The sequence below is a fragment of the Thunnus albacares genome, chromosome 12 (assembly GCF_914725855.1).
Source record: "Thunnus albacares chromosome 12, fThuAlb1.1, whole genome shotgun sequence".
In the NCBI taxonomy this organism is placed as follows: domain Eukaryota; kingdom Metazoa; phylum Chordata; class Actinopteri; order Scombriformes; family Scombridae; genus Thunnus; species Thunnus albacares.
Genome location: NC_058117.1, coordinates 6,041,285 through 6,063,209, shown reverse-complemented (window position 1 = coordinate 6,063,209; position 21,925 = coordinate 6,041,285). Strand labels below are relative to the sequence as shown.

At 42.5% G+C, this 21,925-nt stretch overlaps 1 protein-coding gene across 2 annotated transcripts in view; it reads left to right on the top strand.

Annotated features, from left to right (window-relative positions):
- zswim5 (zinc finger, SWIM-type containing 5) overlaps positions 1 to 21,628 on the top strand; it is a 67,099-nt gene extending 45,471 nt beyond the window's left edge. Inside the window, exons 2-16 of one of the 2 annotated variants that reach the window (XM_044367842.1) lie at positions 4,777 to 4,964; positions 5,969 to 6,137; positions 7,635 to 7,783; positions 8,963 to 9,113; positions 10,308 to 10,484; positions 10,612 to 10,788; positions 11,529 to 11,675; positions 11,787 to 11,924; positions 16,293 to 16,441; positions 17,279 to 17,381; positions 17,503 to 17,638; positions 18,121 to 18,278; positions 18,411 to 18,574; positions 19,209 to 19,290; positions 20,364 to 21,628. In XM_044367842.1, coding sequence (XP_044223777.1) covers positions 4,777 to 4,964; positions 5,969 to 6,137; positions 7,635 to 7,783; positions 8,963 to 9,113; positions 10,308 to 10,484; positions 10,612 to 10,788; positions 11,529 to 11,675; positions 11,787 to 11,924; positions 16,293 to 16,441; positions 17,279 to 17,381; positions 17,503 to 17,638; positions 18,121 to 18,278; positions 18,411 to 18,574; positions 19,209 to 19,290; positions 20,364 to 21,226 — 2,951 coding nt within the window. In that variant the 3' untranslated portion in view covers positions 21,227 to 21,628. Of the gene's footprint in view, positions 1 to 4,776; positions 4,965 to 5,968; positions 6,138 to 7,634; positions 7,784 to 8,962; positions 9,114 to 10,307; positions 10,485 to 10,611; positions 10,789 to 11,528; positions 11,676 to 11,786; positions 11,925 to 16,289; positions 16,442 to 17,278; positions 17,382 to 17,502; positions 17,639 to 18,120; positions 18,279 to 18,410; positions 18,575 to 19,208; positions 19,291 to 20,363 lie in introns of both variants that reach the window. The other variant, XM_044367841.1, reaches the window with a different exon arrangement.
- The last annotated feature ends 297 nt before the right edge of the window (positions 21,629 to 21,925 follow it).

The window sequence follows — 21,925 nt, the reverse complement described above, 5'->3', positions numbered from 1 at the left end:
TGTGTGTGTGTGAGACGGAGAGAGAGAGGGAGATTAGTGATATCTACTGTGAATATCACTGACTAGTTTGTGTCGTATCATCTGTGCGCTCGCCGTGGCATTAAGAACAAAAGCAGACGGGCTTTGAAAAGGTCGTTTTGTTCGCCGTGTTTACATGTGTGTTTGTGTGTGTGTGTGTGTGTGTGTGTGTGTGTGTGTATGTGCACGCTTGCAGACTGTCTGATGCAGCGTCTTTTTATCAAGTGTCATTGCATCCCCATCTGCTGAAGACACACTGTCTCCCTCAGCCTTCACACACACACACACACACACACACACACACACACACACACACAGAGCGGTTTAAAAAAAGAAGGGGTACAGTTTTCCACTGAGCAAAAGTCATTGAAACATTGAATACTGTCATTGTAAAGAGATACACACAAAGTTTAAGTCAGTCTAGTATATTTCTGGCTTTTAGATAGTTATCATAATCACATAAGTTCTCCATGGTTCTTAAAAGCAGCATCATTCATGGACAAAAGGATCTAAAATATTGATGCAAAGTGAAAAGACTAGCTCGACGTTTTGGGAATTGCATTTATTGGCTTTTTTGCCAATAGTTAGATGAGAAGATGGGTACCACACTCAATGAAAGTGGTATCAGTATTCTCCTTGTCTTGGCCAGAAAGCAAACAATTATATATTCCAAAATATCAAACTATTCCTTTAACGTTCTATGAGTGAGCCAGTCGCAACCGACTCAAAAGTTGTTTTTCTATGTAAAATCCTGCAATGCCTGGCCTCAAGAGCCAGGCACCAAATGTGTAGCCTAATCTGTTAGGAATGGCCAACTTGTGTGGGAGGTATGAATGCCAAGAACTGCTAACTTACCCGGATAATTAAACCCAGCAATGTCACGGATTTCATGTGTGAAACTGGCAAAAGATACAGAGGAGGGGTGCCAGACAGACGGACTGTGAACTGTGTCTGGGCCATTTTCGACTTGATTGAAAGTGAAAAGAGCAGCGGTGTCACCGTCACATTCATCCCTGTGGCCCGAGCAACAAAAGGCTTTAACCTAACAGACACAGACGGAGAGAGAAGGAGGGAGGAGGGGGGGGGGGGCTGTATCCGAAGCCAAGACAGAATCAGAGAGCCTCACTCCCAGCTGTGGGAAAGTCTCTGTGCTTAATATCATCTGAAATCATAACTTCTAAACTCATCTGAAATGCTAGACTGCAGTCCTAGAGACAAGTGGAGCGATGACTGATGACTGACGAGACATTATTTAGACAGCTCAGACGGAAGATAGCTCTCAAATGTTCCCCCGATGCTTTTAAGAAATGCACTCCCCCCAGATTGTTGCCTGATCTTTTGCTCTCCGCTGCGATGATTTCAGCACTGAAAGATCAAATTTGGACTCCCTTACACTAAGCTGTGGTTAGTGCAAATTGGGTCTACAGGTATATCCATTATAGAGACGGAGGGAAGGAACGGAAAGCTTTCTTTTTTTGACATTTATGATGTTACCATGTGCTGCCAGACACAGAGATTGGTCGGACAGGCGGACTCGGTGGGAGGGAGAGATTTCAACAATTTGGAGGACTATTTATGTCTATCACTCCCCCTCTGCAGTCTGTTCTCTCATAGTGTCTCTTTCACCCATCCTCAACAACTGTCATGGTCAGATGCTCTGCCTGGCTCAGCGGATAGTTTGTGTCGGTCAGTCACCTTCTTTTGGAAACCGATCGATATGTCGGTCAGTGGTTTGTCAGCTGGTCGGTGTTGATCTGTAGGTATGTCAGCAGGTTGCTGAGTATGTTAGCGAGTTGATGTGTTGATTGGCTGACATGAGGCCAACTGGTGCAGTTTGTCAGTATGTCGTTCAGTAGATCAGTCAGCGGTATACATGTGGCGTTGGTGGTCGCTGTATCAGTTGGTATGTGGGTATGGTAGTCTGTTGGTGGGTAGTTCAGATGGTTTGACCACATGCAGACTGAAAATAACGCTGTGTTACAAAGCCTTGCAGGGGGCTGCCCAGGCACGGGGGTGTTGCTGCAGGTATCAGTAAGAAAAGGAAATGCACACTGCACAGTGGTTTGGACTCCTATGAGGCAAGACCGTACGTCCCCGAAAAGTTATCAGAGGTTGAACGCACTGACTCAAAGTCCTTTTGGACGAAATAGACCTGTTAAGTAAACAGGTGGAATGTTATCACAGGAGCAATCATTTTATTTAGTATTCTGTAGAATGAGCTCAACGTGGCAAAAAGTTGAACTTTTTGCTGGATGACCCTGTGTTTTATTTGCTGGAGCCACCTCGAACCAGTTGTCAGTCAAAATATTTAAACCCAGCTGAACCCTGGCTATCATCATCATCTGGCAAAGCTGCATTGGCTTATCAAAAGTGTGCATTCCTGACACAATACTTTTGTAATGTTTACATTCATCTAGTTAGATTCTGTTGATCTTTGAGACAGAGGATAAAGTGATCAGTGCAGGAAGAACTTTCCAGAGTTGTAAAATCCTGCCCTAAAAGCAATATAAACCACGCAGTGTTGGCATCTGGTAAGCCTTCACACTTGGAATGTACCAATCCCATCGGTATTACCGCAAATATTGACCTTACTAAGCAGATCTTAAGATTCAATAAAGTCTCTTTGTCAATATCATTATCAGGAAATCTGCTATCAGTCACATTCATGGATCATATTTTCTCTTTTGACCTGTAACTGTAGCAGCACACCCACACTAACGTAGGCAGTGCTATTTTTGGTTCTTAATTCAGTCCTAGTTGTATGGTGGCAGTCTGGGGAGGTAGGTTGAGGTGTCCATCTGAACAGCAGGCAGTTAGTATGCTGGACTGACAAGTTTGGTCTTGGTTCAGATTGTACAACAGTGTGCGTGTGTCCTTTTTTCAAGCCTTCACTTGCTCTTCTCTCTCACTCTCCTGCAGCTCTTTATCTTTCTTTGTCATAGTGAAAGCAGCTTGCAGTTGATTGGATCTCAGCATGTGTGTGTGTGTGTGTGTGTGTGTGTGTGTTCACAACATTTGGTTTGGAAAAGCCTATTGTGGGATTTTGCCAGGGAGATGGCTTAACACGCGCTTATTAGGCTGCTCTACCATGCTGGCCCATACCCCAGAAATTAATTGTGTGTGTGTGTGTGTGTGTGTGCGTGTGTGTGCGTGCTTGCATCAATGTTTGTTGGTTTGTGAAAGCTTTAGACGTGTACTCCCCACCGCCCCCCAGGCCCAAAATAGCCATATCATTGCTTTCCAGTTAGCTTGCTCATCCTCCCTTTATGTCTCTCTCTCTCTGTCTCTCCTGTCTTCTGTGAATGCAGCAGTGGGGTTGCTATGGTTCGGTGAGATACAGTAATCCAATGTGTACACACACACAGACACGCACACACACACACACACACACACCTCACCTCATAAATAATTGACCTGTCACAGTGAGACGACAGGACAGACCAGATACACTCTCCCCTCCTCTATTCTCTGTTCTCCTCTCACATTTCTCTTCCTATCTCGTCCCCTTTATCCTCTGTTTCCTCGCTCGCCATTCTTTTACTCTGATGGGTTTTTTTTTTTTTTTTTTTTTTTTTTTTGTTCCACCTTTTACCTTTTCCTCTCTTCAGTTCTTCACTTCTCATCACATCACAGTTTTTGTTAGTACCTGAACAATAAGGGCTCTACAGAGACTCCCTACAGCTGAGGATATTGGAATAAAACGGCTGTATTTGGTCTTTAAGTTGAGTTCCAACATGGAGATTACTAGCATTAAAAACGTCACTATGTGCTTTTGCTGTATATTTATTCAGTCATTCGAGTGAATTTCAGTAGATCTCAAGTGTATTTTTGCTTTCACAGCTCCCTTTAATCAACCTTGTATTCAGACCCAAAGCATAATCATAAGCTTCTATGTACTTACTGATGTCTGGATGGAGTCATAAATAATAAACAGCCTTCTACAAAGGGCACAATGCATCTATAAGATTTTTTTTGGGGTCAAGTGTTGAGGTGTGGGTTCATTTTTCAGTCGGATCATTTGTCGCAAATCATATTCAAGTCTTTATCAGTGGATTGCTCTAAAAAGTTGACTTTAAGTGAGGACAAATGTTTCTGTACGTGACAGTGTCTGTGTTCAACACGCCAAATTTGCCAAAAGGCTACAGTGACAAAAAGTACAACCGGTGGTCTGCCAGAGGCTCAACAGCAGCCCAGCAGCCAGTGGTCAGCTCAGTGTGTGAAGGAAGTAAAGATTAACTATGCAAAGCAGAGTTAAAGTTTATCTCTTTAGCCAACCACTCAACCACATGAATGAAATGCATGGAGTCATCACACACCAACATTTTTATATGTGTGTGTGTGTGTGTGTGTAGGCAGGAAATGGTCAGACTCTAGCAACCCCTTTTTCACTGCACACACACACAAACGAATAGAGACATAAGGAGAGAGTATCAGATGGCATAGTTCCCTGTTGGAGACGTCTCATTAAGATGTGTGTGTTTTGTACAACTGGAGGTTCACCCTGTATGTTTGTAGAGGCTCAGATTACCACAGATGCTTGCTCTCTGCTTCTTTTGTGCTTTATTTCACCTTGGTTGTCCACACATGAGATCCAGGTAAAAGCTGAAAGAAAGTGAACAGTCAGAAATTTAGGATGAAGTTAAGCCACTTGAGTGTAATCGTATTACTTTTGTCCTGTCCTTTGTTTTTTTTTTCATTACACTGAATGATGAAGCCAGTTAAAGCTCACTCTTTCCTTCTCCATCCTTGTGTCTGCAGGCTTTCATCTCAGTGGCACAGTAACTGAGCCCCCCACCTCATCAGAGCCAGAGGTCACCCACAAGGTGGCCATCAGCTTCGACCGCTGCAAGATAACCTCCGTCACCTGCGGCTGCGGAAACCGAGACATTTTCTACTGCGCGCATGTGGTGGCGCTGTCTCTTTACAGGATTCGCAAGCCTGAACAGGTACGAACCACTACATGCATACACAACTTATATTTATATCTATAAAAAGATTCACCCCTTCTTCTTAGGGTCATAACTGATAGAATCAGACTCTTTCAAGTCATAGTGGGGTCTCTGGTGTCTGTTGAGAATAAACTTACATAAATACTTTTATAAGTCATGTTAAAAAAAAAAACCTCAGATCTTTTTCTGGAGTTTCAAAAGTAATCCAGGTATTTGTCTGTACACCCGTAGTTACAGACAAACATATGTTATTTGCACACATACACAACAGCATAAAAACTAAATAATAGAAGTGAGAAGTGTGACAGGAGAGGACAAGAAGCCACAGGCTTACACAATAGACCTCCCTTCAACTTTAGAAATAAAAACAAAGGCAAAAAGAATACTTAACTAATAAATACATGACTTAACAAAATACAAAGAAAATAAATGGCAATAAGAAACACACTGAATGGACAGAGGAGTCCACCAATCACCAGACAATAATCCTTTAAAAACAAAGAAATATATACAAGAAACACCAAGAATTACTTTTTACTGTGCAGATTTATCAACATTTAATATTTATATAAATGTCATATCACCCAAGGCATGCTGGGAATTGTAAAACGGATACATCACAAATGTTAAATAGGAAAAATAGGAGTGACAAAATTCTAATACCTTTAATTTTTTGATAATTCTACAGCTCTGAATGTCACATCAACATGGCTGAACCCTCTGTTCATTCATCATATACAGATATCTGCTGGGTGCATTTGCATTAAACATTATTTGAATCATTTGAAATTGTATAAAACTTTTTGTTTTTCATTGAAAAAAACTCTTGTACAACATTTGTAGAACACCACTTATATACCACATGATTGTATTTCTGAGAAGCCCAAATAACAATACACATTATGCCTAAATAAGACATGTTGACAAAAAGTTGTAGCTGAGGGTTAAAAGATGACAAAGTTGATCAAGTTAAATAAAATGTGTGTGTGTGTGTGTTGCAGGTGAAGCTGCGGTTGCCCATCTCAGAGACGTTGTTCCAGATGAACAGAGACCAGCTGCAGAAGCTGGTGCAGTATCTGATAACAGCCCACCACACAGAGGTGCTGCCCACCGCTCAGAAACTGGCCGACGAGATCCTCTCCTCCAACTCTGAGATCAACCAGGTCCACGGTGAGAGGACAACCTTTTCAAACCATGTTTCTATTTATTTCAAGTGAAAATACACATGATTTGTGATCATGTCCGACCTAAGCCTTTAGAATCTCTTCTTTAATGTCAGAAATGTATGACAGTCAATAGTGCGTTTCTTAATTGTCAGAAAGTCAGCTCTGTGGAGATGCTGTCCATCCCTCCGCAGTGATATCTTCACAGCAACAGGCCAGACTTAAAAGCTTCCAGACTTAAAACATCCAGCACACCAGCCCAGAGCCTGTCATACGTCAGAGCCCTGATTACTCCAGCGAGGCTGCAAGGCAGGCTTCAAATGGCTCGTTTGATTTCTTAGTTCCCACTCTCCAGTCGCTATCTCCTTGCAGTGGCATCATGGGTTTGGTAAAGAAAGCGGTGAAAAAGGGAGCTGAATGATGAAATGGATGCAGGAGAAAGTGGAGAGAGATGTGTGGAAAGGAAAGGGACACTGAGAGCAAGAGACAGGAGAAACGGCACTCAGGGAAACGGGAGAGAGGAGACGGAAAGGAGAGGAGAGATGAAAGGGCCGGAGAAAAGTACTGAGATGAATAAGAAGAGGAGGAACCACAGCGGACCAACGTCGGGGAAAACGACAAACTAGACACATCCTTTCACAAAACAAAACTCTTTATCTCTTTCTCTATTTCATCCTCCTCGCTAAATGTTGACATTCTTCAGCTCTCCTGTCCAGGAAGCCCCACGCCGTGTTTCCTGTCTGTGTTTGACAAGGGGGATCATGGGGGTTGAAGTTCAGTCGATCCAGGAGCGAGGCTTTGATGGAGGAATGTGGCTGTTTGCTGTTTTGCGCACCCGCAGCCAGTTGGAAACACATCTCTGGGCTTTCCTCAGCTCACTTCCTGCAAGATCAAAGTGGTTTCCCCCCCCTCACGAGCATATCTACATTTCCCTGTAGTATTACTCAGACACACTCACACTCAGTGCTGAACAGACGAAAAATAAAGTTGGCCTCATGTTCCCCTCAGTGCACCATTAGCCTAAATTGAGCAGCTTTTCACAAGTGTCACGTAGGTGCACTGTAAGGTAAATGCAAAGCAAACAGGTGTAAGAATAAGCGTGCTGATCACTGAGAAAACCACACTGCAGCAGAGATTTAAATAAATTCAGCATTTGTGTAGTTTTTGTTTCCAGCATTGAGGAAACCTTGTGTGAAACGTTAAGATCGAGCAAAGGAAACGTGATGTTTTCGCAGGTGAGGCTATCGTAAAGTAAACTCCATTTCCCATGGTCACCATCTGTTTGTTTCTTTTGTTGGAGTGAATCGAGAACAGGAAGGAATGAAGTGAAAATACAGATTTTACTGGTGCAGCTTTGATGTGGAGAGAAGAATGTTAATGTTCGATTGAAATTGTGCTCTTGTTTTCAGTTTTTATGTGCTTTCCGCCTGTGTATAGTCCTAGCACTGTAGCATTGTGTGTGCCTGTCATTTAAATGTGTGTTTGTGTGTGTGTGTATTCCCAGGTGCTCCGGACCCGACTGCAGGTGCCAGCATTGACGATGACAATTGCTGGCATCTGGACGAGGATCAAGTCAGGGAGCAAGTCAAACAGTTTCTCTCCCAGGGAGGATACTACGGCTCTGGAAAGCAGCTCAACTCCATGTTCGCTAAGGTACGCATCACCACCGCACAGCTGGCGTTCACAGATCATTTTTAGTAGTTCTATGGTAGGCATGAAGTATCAGAAGTAAAGGAAAATCTGTCCAGCTTTATTTGAAATTTTTTAACTTAACATAATATTGTTTTAAGGAGATTCCTAAAAATGTCACAAGAAATGCTTTGCTCTCTTCTCTAAAGCAAATCAAAGTGAACATACACAAGTTTTAAAGTGATAATCCATTGATTAAATGTTGCAGTGCTATAAAGTTGAGGGACTCTCAAGAGACAGTTTTAAAAAAGAATAGTCAAAATCGATACAGCAGAGGCAAAAATATCCTGACTTTTTGTCTCTGGTAATAGGTCAGTCTTCAAAAACACCGGATCCTACATTTCCCATTATGCAACTCAGTAGTGTCTTTCATTAGTCTTTAGCTGCTTGGTAAATGCTGAAGTCTTAAGTCTTAAAAATAATGAAAACACAGATTTTGAACAGTTTTGTCCTGATGTATCAGATCATTATTTCATCCCTATTACACGCTGAACCTCCTGCTTATTCTGCTCTGTCAAAGGACAAAATGACACTCTGAACACTCTGCCCTTTTGCATCAAACATTTTGCAGTGAAACAGTATAGTTCCCCACAGGGAAAATGGCACCAAGAACAAAGGGCGCCTGCAGGTCCTGTGAACATCTTAAGATTCCTTTAACTGTATTGTTCAAACTCAAGGCATTAAATCTTGAATATGGTTAAATACAGCTTTGCAAATCTTCAAAGTCAATGTTGAGGTTTTAGAAATACACTTTCTTACTGCTTTCTGACTGAGTGAAACAAGCCCATGTAGCTCACACCTATGTTCTGATAAGGCTGTGGCTCTCATTTTAGTGCTAAACTGTTTCTTTTGTTTAGTTTTAAGTGGCATTCAGAAGTTGTTTTTTTTAATAAAATCTTAAATTTGACCTTTGAATCTTATGTGCACCTGGTGATATGGTTATTGCTTGAAATCATGCTGCATCTTTCCCATTCATTCTGATTTCAAATTGGATGTTTTCAAGTGTCACATCTGGATTTTAAACACATACTATAGTCATCTAGTTGTGTTCAAGGAATAGTTTGACATTTTTATTCACTTTCTTGACAAGAGTTTGATGAAAAGGTCAATGTAACTAAACCTGTACTCTGTGGGTCTTTTCAGGTGCGGGAGATGCTACGAATGCGAGACTCCAATGGCGCTCGGATGCTGACGCTCATAACGGAACAGTTTATGGCAGACCCTCGGCTGTCGCTATGGAGACAGCAGGGCACGGGCATGACGGACAAGTGTCGGCAGCTTTGGGATGAACTGGGTAAGAGTAGTGAGAGAAATGTCCCACAGAAACATGCTATCAAAAGACTTATGTGTTCATGAATTCTTACAATTTGGCCAATCAGCTGGTTAGGTACAACTTCAGTTCGTGTAGACAGCCAGGTTGACAGAAGTGTCCAGTCAGTCAGTTTACTCAGACAAATGAGCAGTCACCTTGTCGGTTAAACGTTCATCCAGCCGGTAAGCTATTAGGTCGTCCAGTTAGCCAGGCAGCAGCCTCTCTTCCTGCTCGGGCCTCTCCTCTCCCCTCGCTCCCTGCACAGAGTGAATGATAAAGGCTGCCGATCAATACGGCTGCTTAGCTTCTCTGCAATCAATCTCAGCATTTAGGAGGTCAATAAGAACACTTCCTGGGTGAACGAGGGAGATCATGACACAGACAGAAATAACAGCCAGACAGTCTGAGTTTGTCGCCTGATAATTTTTCTCACAGATCCAAACGTCTGACGGTTGAACCAGCTCAGGGTGCCATGCATGTAGAGCAGGTGAAGTTAGTAGAGAAATCAACAAGCTGCCAGTTACTATTACCAATATCATTTTGATTTATAAAAAATAACACCTCTGTTTTTTTAATATGTCATTTATGAAATTTAGACCAGTTGTCAGCTTGACCTTTTGATTTTGCAGTCACCACTGAGGATGTATGATTTACTGAAGCATTCAGAGACCTATCTACCTAGATGCAATAACATGCTTTATTACAGTTTTATAACCAAAAAGCACCTTCTTGTCTTTACATGAATTACTTTTGATTTTTTGTTTGTTAAAACCTTCCAGACATAAAATATATTTTTTCTTGTTCTCCACTACATTATTTTCAAGGTTAAGTGTAGCTAGCGATTCAAGCTATTTTGACTTTCAAAGGCCAGTTTTTAAAACTTTCTTCTATGTATTTTATAATTTCCTGTTTTGTTAATGCATAAATTCAAGTATTTTTTATCTGCACAAAAATATTCTTAACAAAAATACTGCATTCATAAAGAATGATCTATAAAGGTCCCATGTTTCTGAAGTCAGAGGAGAAAGAAAAGAAGCACTGAAGTGCCTTTTCTTTCTTCTTTAACACTTAGAAAGCCCTGGGTCAATTCCCTCAGTTAGGACCACACTCTTAAACAGCACTCCAAAACCTCTGCTTCCTTTACATCCTGACCTCTGACCACCATCCTTTCTCCAGGTGCATTGTGGGTATGCGTAGTGCTCAATCCCCACTGCAAGAGCGAGGAGAAGAGCGGCTGGCTGAAGCAGCTGAAGAAGTGGGGCGACATGGACGTCTGCCCGCTGGAGGACGGCAACTACGGCAGCGAGCTTCCGAACATCACCAACGCTCTGCCACAGAGCAACCTCGCACAGGGTCAGCACCAAAACACACACATACACACAGTGTAATCAGAATATAAATACAACTGGAATCAGTCTGAATTTGAACATAGATGCGATGGGACAACAATCACTGATCCTGCATATATGTTGTCTCTCAGATTCTCTGTCCAGGCCGCGGAGGACAGTTTTCAGCCGGGCCGTGGAGGCCTGCGACCTCCACTGGCAGGACAGCCACCTGCAGAGGATCATCAGCAGCGACTTCTACATGTCTCCGTCCTACCAGAGAGAGGGAGAAAGCCTGCTGTTCAACCCACAGGGCCTGCCGCTCTGGCTCGGTAAACACACCAGCCCGCTGAAGTCGTAGTGGGATTATTTCACTCCGCAGAAAAATCAACTTTCTTATTTTCACTAGTTCTGTGTTAGAAAACAGCAATGTCATTGAAATTGAAACAGTAATTAATTACTCATTGCCAGGAAAATGAATTCTGCACATTGAAAGGTGTGAGTGCACACATGTTATGAGTTTATTTAAAGTGCAAACACACACTCTGCAGTATGCGCACACTCTTTGTATTACAAGAATGCAGAGAAACCTCATTTTCAGGAGGAAAGACAGAGTTTCTGTGGCACTTACATATACACACAATCTCTAATTCCACTGAAAGCCAACCCAACACACATACACAGACACACACGCAAACACACACACACACACACACACACACACAGTAATTCTGCTGATATTGAGGCCAGTATCTGCAGTAAGCAGCTTCCAGCTAAGATCTGTCAGATTCTGCAACTTAAGCCAGCTATCAGACACACACTGGCATTTTGCTGAGACTGCACTGTGTGTGTGTGTGTGTGTGTGTGTGTGTGTCATTACTAACTACATCCTGTGTCCCACAGTTTGTGTGTCTGTTAGAAAGAGAGTGAGTGAAAAAGTTTGGAAGAAAAATGCACATCTGTGGCTATGCATAGGGTTTCCTTGGTACATGTTCATGTCATTTAGTTCAGTTGATCTGTGTGTATGTATGAAGCTGTCTGACCCTACCTTATCACTCTGTCAACCACACAGACCACGTCCCAACGGCGTGCGCTCGCGTCGACGCCTTGCGTTCCCATGGTTACTCCAGGGAAGCCCTGCGATTGGCCGTCGCCATCATTAACACGCTCCGCCTCCAACAACAGAGGCAGATGGACATCTACAAACACCAAAAGAAAGGTAATACACACACACACATATATTGAGTGCATTCTGGAACTATGGATGTACTTGCACCATTCATTTTAATGTTGGTCATTGTCACCCATTCTCCTCCTCTTCCTCCCTCAGAGCTGCTCCAGAGGGGTGTGACCTCTACCACCAACCTGGAAGGCTGGGTAGGTCATCCCTTAGACCCCATTGGCTGCCTGTTTACCACGCTCACGGAAACCTGCCGCGTGGATGACGACAACACCATGGACACCGGAGGTATGAAAACAAAGACATTGTTCTTTCTATAGGAATTATCATGATAAATCATCCAACTCTGTGCCAAAATGTGATGAACACAGTAAGACTTATTCTAAGCCTCTCATAGGCTGTTATGAAGGTTCCTATTAGTAACAGGCAAAGAGGCTGACATGCTTCATTATTTTCATTTACAATCTTAAACACTGTTCCCATGACTACTTCTGTTTTGCTGCAACACTTACTGTAATTTTCTTTTACTTGAAGACTGTCTGCCAAGTAAATCATTTTTATTAAAAAAAAATGAAATTCATTCATTTTAGAGAAAAGATTTAAGAGTTATATTACTTTATAGGTCATCAGTAGAGCTAATAGGACTTGATGTCTCAATCCCTGTGGTAAGTCGGCACTCTTGATGTTGGCAGAGGGATTGGAGTGGTGAAAGGGAGGGTAGGTACGTCATCAGAGTCAACAGGCAGGCACCCTCCTTTTTTGACGTTTCATTGATAAGCCCACAACATTTCCGGAGGACTCATCAGTGGTACCTGGTGTTCCAGATACAACCCCCCCCCCCCCCCAGTTCCAAACCCTCCTATCTTCATCTTGCAGCCCAATTGCTGTCTTTCATTTTAATCCAAAGCCAATTCCTGCTTTTTTCTGCTGAATTTGACTAGGACTTGATTGCCGGTTGGGGGGAGTGACCCCTCACCCCAATTTTCTTCAACAGACTGATCATAGATGTAGCAATGAATCCCCTGCGTCCCACTTCTACAGGGAAAATCTTGGTCTTCCAGCTGTTCTTGGCAGCTTCAATTGCCAGTTCAGAGTACTTGGTCTTTTTCCTCTCATAAGCTTCTTCAGCACCATCTTCCCATGGTACTGTCAATTCCACACCGTATGCCAGCTTGGCTGCTGTGGACCACAGGACCTTGTCTGGCCGGAGTGTTGTAGCCACAATGTCTGGAGGAAACACAAGCTTTTTTCCCCATGTCCACGTCCATTTTCCAATCCTGAGCAGCCTGCAGAATGCTCGCACCCTTTGATTTTATATGGTGCTCTGGAGGTTGGCCTGCTGGTACAAATGGTGTAAATTGGACATTTCCTGCCGATGTTTGTGGGAAAGCATTTGTGGTGGTTCGCCTCTGTTCCAAGATTGATGCCAGCTGTCTGAGAACTTGGTTATGCCGCCAAGTGTAACGTCCTTGGCTGAGGCTTTAGTGCATCCTGTTAAAATGTGCCTTAGTAATGCAGGTGCAGACAAAGGGAGCAAGCTGGATCTTCCCCCAACCCCTGCTTCAGGTCTAGGGTGTGGGTAGGAGGTCATAAGCGGCTCTGATGACAAAACTTAGCTGAGATCTCTCCATCTCCCAGATGTCATGCCAGCTGAGTTTCCTCTTTTCCAGGCTCTCCCAGTTAGTCCATTGGCCCTGTTTGGCCATTGAGACGGCCTTGTTGTGTTGCTCTGCCTCCTCCTGTCTTCTCATCTCTTCCACCAGGAGCCGTCTCACCACAAGTACTTATATAGTGAGACACTTAGCTGAATAATCAAGTAGTTGATCAACAGAAAAGTATCCAGCAACAATTCTGATAATCAATTAATAGTTAAAGTCATTTATCAGTCAAAAATGCCAAATATTTCCTAGTGTCCAGCTTCTCAAATGTGAAGATTATTTGCTTTTCTCTATTTCATATTGTTTTGGTTTTGGACTGCTGGTCAGATGAAACAACCTAACATTTTATAATTAATGTTAAACTGATTCTCAGTAATCAATTAAGAAAATATTCAGTATTTGTAGCCACGCTGATGCATATACATATAGAGATCAAAATCACCCTCTGCACGTGCACAGTTAAGTCTGCTGTACCACCATTGACATGGTTCTAAGCTAACCTACTCTCCACTAAACCCGCAAATACACATACTCAATACCCATCCATCAATCTGCTCCCAGGCTTCTCACACAACAATACATTAGTCAAAGAGCTTATTTGCCAAACACAAAGTATAATTCCTTGCACACTCGAACAGCTGATGCAGTGTAATCCTGAGCAGAGGTGATCAGGCTCATCAGCAGTGACTCATCAGACAACAGCCTCCATGTTCTTATATGAGGACCAGGCACTATTGTGCTGCAGACAGCCATAAACTAGCAGGGCATGAATGGATCAGGCTGGAACACCCTGCTCATTTACCACACTGCTGTTGTGTGTGTGTGTGTGGGTGTGTGTGTGTGTGTGTGTGTGTGTGTGTGTGTGGTATGTATAGAATCCATCACCATTTGCATTTCTCACCCTGCCCAGGCCTTTTTCTTTTTTTGCACCAGTGACCATTGCAACAGAGCAGAATAGGGGTTGGGTTTTCCCATTGTTACCAGGCTACAGGGAACTATTGTCAATTCAAACAATACTGACCACTGGCACACTCACTGGTGTGTGTGTGTATGTGAGTGTGTGTGTGTGTGTGTGTGTGTGTGTGTGTATCATGTGACATCTTATGATGTTTTGGGAATTTGAGGAGACTGGTATGAATTTTTTTGTGTGTGTGTATAGCCTGGTTACCATGTTTTCTTTCCCTCTGAAAGACAGCTGGGAACATCTGTTAAAAAGGGTGACGAACCCGCATGATGCGTCAACCAATCAGAATGCACTTTTCTCTCTGGTCTTATTGAACCAGCCAACAGAAACCGCCTTTGGACAAAAAAAAAGAGTTAGCACTGGGGTTTAGTCTGTAAAACGCAGTTTACACTTTTCCCTAGATTTCTGTGCGCGCACACACACACACACACACAGGCACACACACACACACATACACATACACATACACATACACATACACATACACATACACATACACATACACATACACACACACACTTGCAAACATACTGGATCCCTGGAATAAACAGGATTGAGGGGATCTATTGCTCAGAGGGGATTTAAGCAGGATGGTGTGGTGGGGGAGCAAGAGAGAACAAATGGGCACCAATCAACAGCTGAGACTCTTGTGGCATCTGTTCTCAGTTATAGCTGTCAAGCTGTAGAGTGGAGTCAGCGGCCATCTTAGATTAGTGAATGTGGTCCACCATGTACACCAGTTTCATATTAAGTTATACCCGGCTTTAATCCAACATGTGCGCAAGTCTTGCCAAGTCAGATGTTTCCAGGGGATTGTAGTTTTTTCAGACACACTTGCTCCGTTCTTCATTAGAGGTCCCATATTTTACGGTTCCAGTGTTTTATTTGAAGTCTTGATATCCTTAAGGATAGATATGTATTTTTTAAGCTTATCTTAATATAATGCTCACATGTCACTATGTACAATGGAATCTCTCCTGCTGTCCATACACATCTCGAAGTGACCCCTTTGACTGCACTGTAAGAAGTAGAGGACAAAATCCACAACAAAAATGCAGTGAAGCTAATATGCTTTAGCTATCTGAGATAGCCAAATCGAGTAGCTTTCAAAGGCTTCCAAAGTTACAGTCTTTTTACTATAAAATTCCCTCTTATTGTATCCACAGTGTTATCTCTGTGAGGTCACATCGCGGTTGCTGGATGTAATGTAGGTTTGACTACCAAGACAAAGATAGCTATTTTATTTGGCTAACTGAGGCCTAATGGGACTACTTTCTGTGTAATTGTGCGGATAAAATTTGTGTACTGTACTGACTTCTGAGAGGCACTGAGTTCAGTAGGATCGGCTCGACACGCAGTGGCTGTTATTTGACCACCGATGGAACAAAATATTATTAGATTTTATTACAACTAGACTGAAATTTATTTTCCTGTTAAGATGAGTACTCTGTCATAGCTTTGTGGTAAAAGACTTGTAAAAGTTTATGTCTGTTCATATAAGTAAAACATTTAATGTAACTTAAGACTTGGAGGAGATCATTTTTCAAAATTTTTCCTCCTAAACTTAGACTAATAAAACAGATTACCAAAAGCAGATCCTAGGACATAACATTTTATTTTTCTTGCGCTCATATTCAGCTACATTACATACCAGCACCAATTATGTGGACAAAACCCCAAATTCTAAAGTTGGGCAAGTAAGGGACTGATCGCTGCCGCTTTTATCTCTCTCAATTTACATATGTGCATGTGTGTATTGAATAAAAATAGACTTTCAAAACCCATCCTTTAATGAATATATCAGGTAATTTTCCTGATTTATTGTAGTCTTGAACACATCTTTCTGTGCTCTGCAAGTTCTCTTTGTTTTTTGAGTGAAACAGATTTTTGTTTCTGTTAGGTTTGTCCTACTCTATGTGCCACCAGTGCAGATGATATAAATGAACTAGATGAAGCAGAATTAATCTGCTACACAGAGCACAAAACATTAACTAGTTTTCTTTCTTTCTTTGCTTCCTTCCCATCTCTCAGAAGATGACTCCAGGCCTCCAGTTTACCATCATGTACCAGTGTGGGGCAGTCCTAATGGGGGGGAGTCCTACCTGACTCTGGCCTTAGAGGTGGCTCTGATGGGTATGGGCCAACAGAGGATAATGCCTGAGGGCCTGTACGCTCAGGATAAGGTACGGGAGTTCTGAAGTACCCACTGTCACATGGTGCTTTTGTATTAATGTCATATGCATTTTAACACAATCAAAGTTCTCAGATGATAAACGGATATAATCCCTTAATAGATAATACAGTAATGATAGACTGTCAGTCTTGCTATTTCCTGGCAGTGAGCAACTGAACTGACTTTATTTGTTGCATATTTAAAAAATAGTGTAAATTTGCTGATGTACACATGTTGCCATGATAGAAAATCACTAAAAAATGTTTGCGTAAAGCAATTGCCATGTACATAGAGAGAAAAGGTCAAAGCATTTTGTTTCCTGAAAAACAAGTAGGAAGTCACAGTACTCAAGTCCATGTTGATTCAGAATTAATCAGAGGAACATTTCTGTGTGTAAATGGTAATCTCCTTTAGAGTGCTTAACACAGCTGCCTTTCTTAATGTCATTAGAATCAGAAAAGGTTTCTTTCATGAGTCGTGTGTTTAAAACCAACCAACATTTCTAAAAACGTGCATTGTAACAATTGATACAAGAGATCCTTTAAAAAGGAATTTGAACTTCAAACACTGTTCTGATTTATTACATGTATAAATCACAAATATTTACTTATTACAAATATATTCTTGAATGAAGTCTAACATAATCTCATTGACACTGTTAATACAAATTTCTTGTAGAATTGCTAAAAAAAAAAACAACAACCCAAAAACATCTAAATAAGGATTTGCTTTTTGTGTTGTTCACTTTTTTGGGGGACATTTTTCTCTCATTTGTTATTGAAACTAAACTGAACATTTCCTGTAAGATCGCAGTGAATAATAAGTGTGTGTCATGCATATCATCTAGGTGTGTCGTAATGAGGAGCAGATTGTTGCAAAGCTACAGGAACTGGAGCTGGATGACCTTCTGGTTCAGACCCTTCGGAAACAGGCCATACAGCTACTAGAAGGTACAACTGCAACATCGTCTCTCAACACTTTCTGCTCTTGTAACGTGCTGATTCTAAAGATTCTAAGTCTAGACACTCACACCTAAAAACTCAACATTATTTTGTCTTTGTCTTGGTATAGCTGGTCCATTTAGCGGTCTAGGTGAGGTCATCCACAGGGAGAGCGTTCCCATGCACACCTTCGCAAAGTACCTCTTCTCTGCCCTGCTGCCACACGATGCAGACCTGGCATATAAGGTGGCTCTCCGCGCCATGAGGTCAGACTCCTGATTCACTTCTATATAAAGCAGTTGTTGTGTTGTATATGTAAAGAATGATCCATACATACTTCTTGCTACTGTCAAATGATATATGATACTCATACTGTAAAGTGTAAACAAATGACACCACTTTATAAATGACTGGTAGTCTCTGTCTCACAGCACTGTTAGTCATAGATTCAAGAGAGTCATAAGGTAAATGTGTTCTAAGTGATTTTTCTGCCATTGCAAGAAACTGACAGCTGGAATAGATCTTTCATGATTTAATAATGTAATAATTTAGCAATATTTGTTTCAGGCATTTGCAGTAATGTGTCTAAATTAGCAGTAGTATGACCTGTCACAGAGTGTTAAATTACCTTATGAATTACCTTTTAAGAAGTATCAATAAACCAGATAAAATTTTGTATATTCTAATGTATCACTGGAGAGCTTCATGGCATTACAAGAGTGTAACGTGTGTTGCATGTTTCTGTCAGGTTGCCAGTGCTAGAGTCATCAGCAAGCTCCGGGGATGTAGGCCACCCTCATCACGGCATCTCCATAGTTCCAAGTAGATATCCACGCTGGTTCACACTGGGACACCTGGAGTCACAGCAGTGCGAGCTAGCCTCCACCATGCTCACTGCTGCTAAAGGTACCGCACATCAACACCTCCACATAATCACAGCTGTCTTCTTCTTTTCAGATGTCTCTCCAACAACCGAGAGCTTGTTAATGATGTATTCCTGCATCAAAGCCTTAGTTTGCGCTCTGCCTTCGCCTGCAGGTGACATGTTGAGGTTGCGGACGGTGCTGGAAGCCATCCAGAAAAACATCCACTCCTCTTCCTTAATCTTCAAACTGGCCCAGGACGCCTTTAAGATAGCCACACCCGCAGACAACCCGCCTGATATAACTCTGCTCAACGTGGCACTGGAGCTAGGACTGCAGGTACTGAGTGTGTGTATGTGTGAGAAAGAGAGAGAGAGAGAGAGAGCGAGCAGGCGAGGTATGAGGGCAAATCTGTAATTATCATAAATCATCACACCACGAAAAAAATCAGGGCACCGGTCACCAGTCAAAACATGCAACAGTTTCCTTAAACTTGTAATTTTTGCAGGCCTCCACAGCCTCGCTACAAATTAACAGTGAAAACATCACACAGCGTCTCACCGCTGTTGATGAGGAGAAACCACATAATTAAGGCTTTTGGGTTCCACAGTAAACACAGAAAAACTCCTCAGATCATCAAGGCAACAGTGTCCTTGTGGCTTTACACGCCTCTTTCTGCTGGTAGTTAGTATCCGCTGAATTCCTGTCAGCGTAACTGCTAATAAAGTGCTCAAAATGGAAGGGTCACAATTACTCATCTGGGTAATTATCAGCACATTTTGGATACATCTGTCATCACTGTGTGCTGTGTGCACAACCCTCCAAATGTTGAAACTCACTTATGTTGTTTGCTAAAGGTGTGGAAGACTGACAGATTTTTCTAAATGACTCATCATTTACAAAGTTGCAGGGAAAATATGGAGAGTTTCATGAGTGGGATCTGGAAACATAATCTTCTGCATGTGTTTTGCAGGTGATGAGGATGACTCTGTCTACTCTGAACTGGAGGAGGAGAGAGATGGTTCGCTGGTTGGTAACCTGCGCCACTGAAGTCGGTACGTTACGCCTTTTCTGTTCTCTCACAACACTCAGACACACTCAGCAATGGTCTAATTATGTCCTCCAGAGAGTGTTAAGATCTCTTCTCTTTGCTTCACTGTGGTTCGTTTTTATTCAGTTTGAATGAGAGCATGGGGCTTCAGTGTTTAAAGGGACCACCCTCCAACAGTTTTATGTTCAAAGTCGGTTTACAGGTTGTGAGTACTACTCAGCCTGTGAAAGCAGTTGATGATGTCAATCCAGCAAACTGGGGGCATGAAATTTAAAAGATGTGTGCATTTACCAGGAAGAGAGAGTCTAACAAAATAGTGGCATAATGGGAAGTGTAGGATCCAGCGTTTTTGCAGCTTGACCCATATTGGTCAGGATATTTCAGCCAAAATTTTGTCTTTTAAAATCTGTCCCCTCACAACTTTCCCCAAATTTGTGGAGTGCAATACTTAATTCATGGAGTACACTTTTAAAGCATACTAAATTTTCTTTACAATAATAAAAATAATAATAATTGATGTGTAGTGGTATAGATTTGGCCAACAAAAGATTGTGGCTGTCGAAACCAAAGCAAAAGGTTTGTATGTTAAGGTTTACTTGTATAGAAACTTTCAAGAACAGATTCTCAGACTGCCTCAGATGCAATGAACATATTCAATGCAAACAACAGTTAAAGACACAATATGTGATGGTAAACCAGGATGGGTGCTGTAAAAAGCAACTAGAACCATGCAGCAGTGATCAGAACTACTAGATTGTACAAATTTAAGATTGTACAAACTCTCAGGTTGAGAGTTGTGTGTTGGGTAAAACAAAAACAAGTTACCGACATGACATGCTGATGAAAGCTCTTAATCCTGTTCAAAACTGATATTCTGCAACTTTAGGTTTTTTTTTCTGCATCAGGCTGCAGAAAATCTGAATATATTGTATGAAGAGATAATGTATCTCAAGAGACTTCCTGTTTAGATAAAGGTTAAATAAAAATAAAAGAACAAATTTGATAACACAAATTAAAATCTGGCTCATAGGAGTACAATCTCACCAATATCTTATTACTGTCTGTCCTCCTGCTCAGGTCTGCGGGCGCTGGTGAGCATCTTACAGAGCTGGTACACTCTCTTCACGCCGACCGAGGCCACCAGCATCGTGGCAGCCACTGTCATGTCCCACAACACCATCCTGCGCCTCAGCCTCGACTACCCACAGCGTGAGGAGCTGGCCAGCTGTGCAAGGACCCTGGCCCTACAGTGCGCCATGAAGGACCCCCAGAACTGCGCCCTGTCAGCTCTGACGCTCTGCGAGAAGGACCACATCGCCTTTGAGACGGCCTACCAGATTGTGATTGACGCAGCATCCACAGGGATGACGTACTCCCAGCTGTTCACCATCGCCAGGTACATGGAACACAGAGGATACCCGCTACGGTCGTTCAAGTTGGCCTCCCTTGCCATGACCCACCTTAACCTGGCTTACAACCAGGACACACACCCAGCTATTAATGATGTGCTCTGGGCCTGCGCGCTCAGCCACTCTCTGGGTAAAAACGAGCTCGCAGCTATTATTCCCCTGGTGGTGAAGAGCGTGCACTGCGCCACGGTGCTGTCTGACATCCTGCGGCGGTGCACCATGACAGCACCAGGTCTCGCCGGCATTCCCGGGAGAAGGAACTCTGGGAAGCTGATGTCAACAGACAAGGCACCATTGCGGCAGCTCCTGGACGCCACAATCTCGGCATACATCAACACCACGCACTCTCGACTGACGCACATCAGTCCGCGGCACTACGGAGAGTTCATAGAGTTCCTGAGCAAAGCGCGGGAGACTTTCCTGCTGGCACAGGACGGCCACATTCAGTTTGCCCAGTTCATAGACAACCTGAAACAGATCTACAAGGGCAAGAAGAAACTAATGATGTTGGTTAGGGAGCGCTTCGGCTGACCTTTGACCTCGCTGACCTTAACCCCCCCTCACAGGGACCCTCTTCTTGGGAGTAGTTCGACTTATTTGTTTCTATTTAAGGTTTTTTGAATTCCATGTATTTTTACTTTTTATGTTGAGCCATTTGTTGATTAAGTCTTAAGTTTTTGTCCTGTTTTGTTGTTTTGTTTCTTGAATGTGAACCAGGAAGTGTTCGCAGTACATTGCTCCACTTCATTGAGACTGCAAAAGGGGGAAACGGCTTGATATGTCAAAGAACCAACAACAAAAATGCAGCAATTTCCCCTCCAACTAATGTTAAATCTAGTATGAAAAAGTCAAAAGATTGTGATGACAAAAAGCAAAAGGAACTTTTGTTGTTAAGGTGGCACATGATGATATAAAAACCAAAAGATTTTGTTGGACGGGGTACTTTGAGCCAGAAGACACTTTCAGCTGGGGTTAAGAAGAAAAAGAAGAAGTGGTTTTCAAAGTGGAGGAAACATGTGATTCCCAAAAAAAGGAACCCACTGAGGTTGAAAACACACATAGTGTTACTGTCATACCTCGACTGTATTATTTGTCAGCTTTATCTTCTCTATCAGAAACGGCCCCTTGTTTCATTCAGGGCATCTGAGAGTAGAGAAGGCAGAATACAGAACTACATGTGTGTGGTCTTTCTGTAGAAGTCAGTACCAACAGGTTTAAGAACCGGACTAA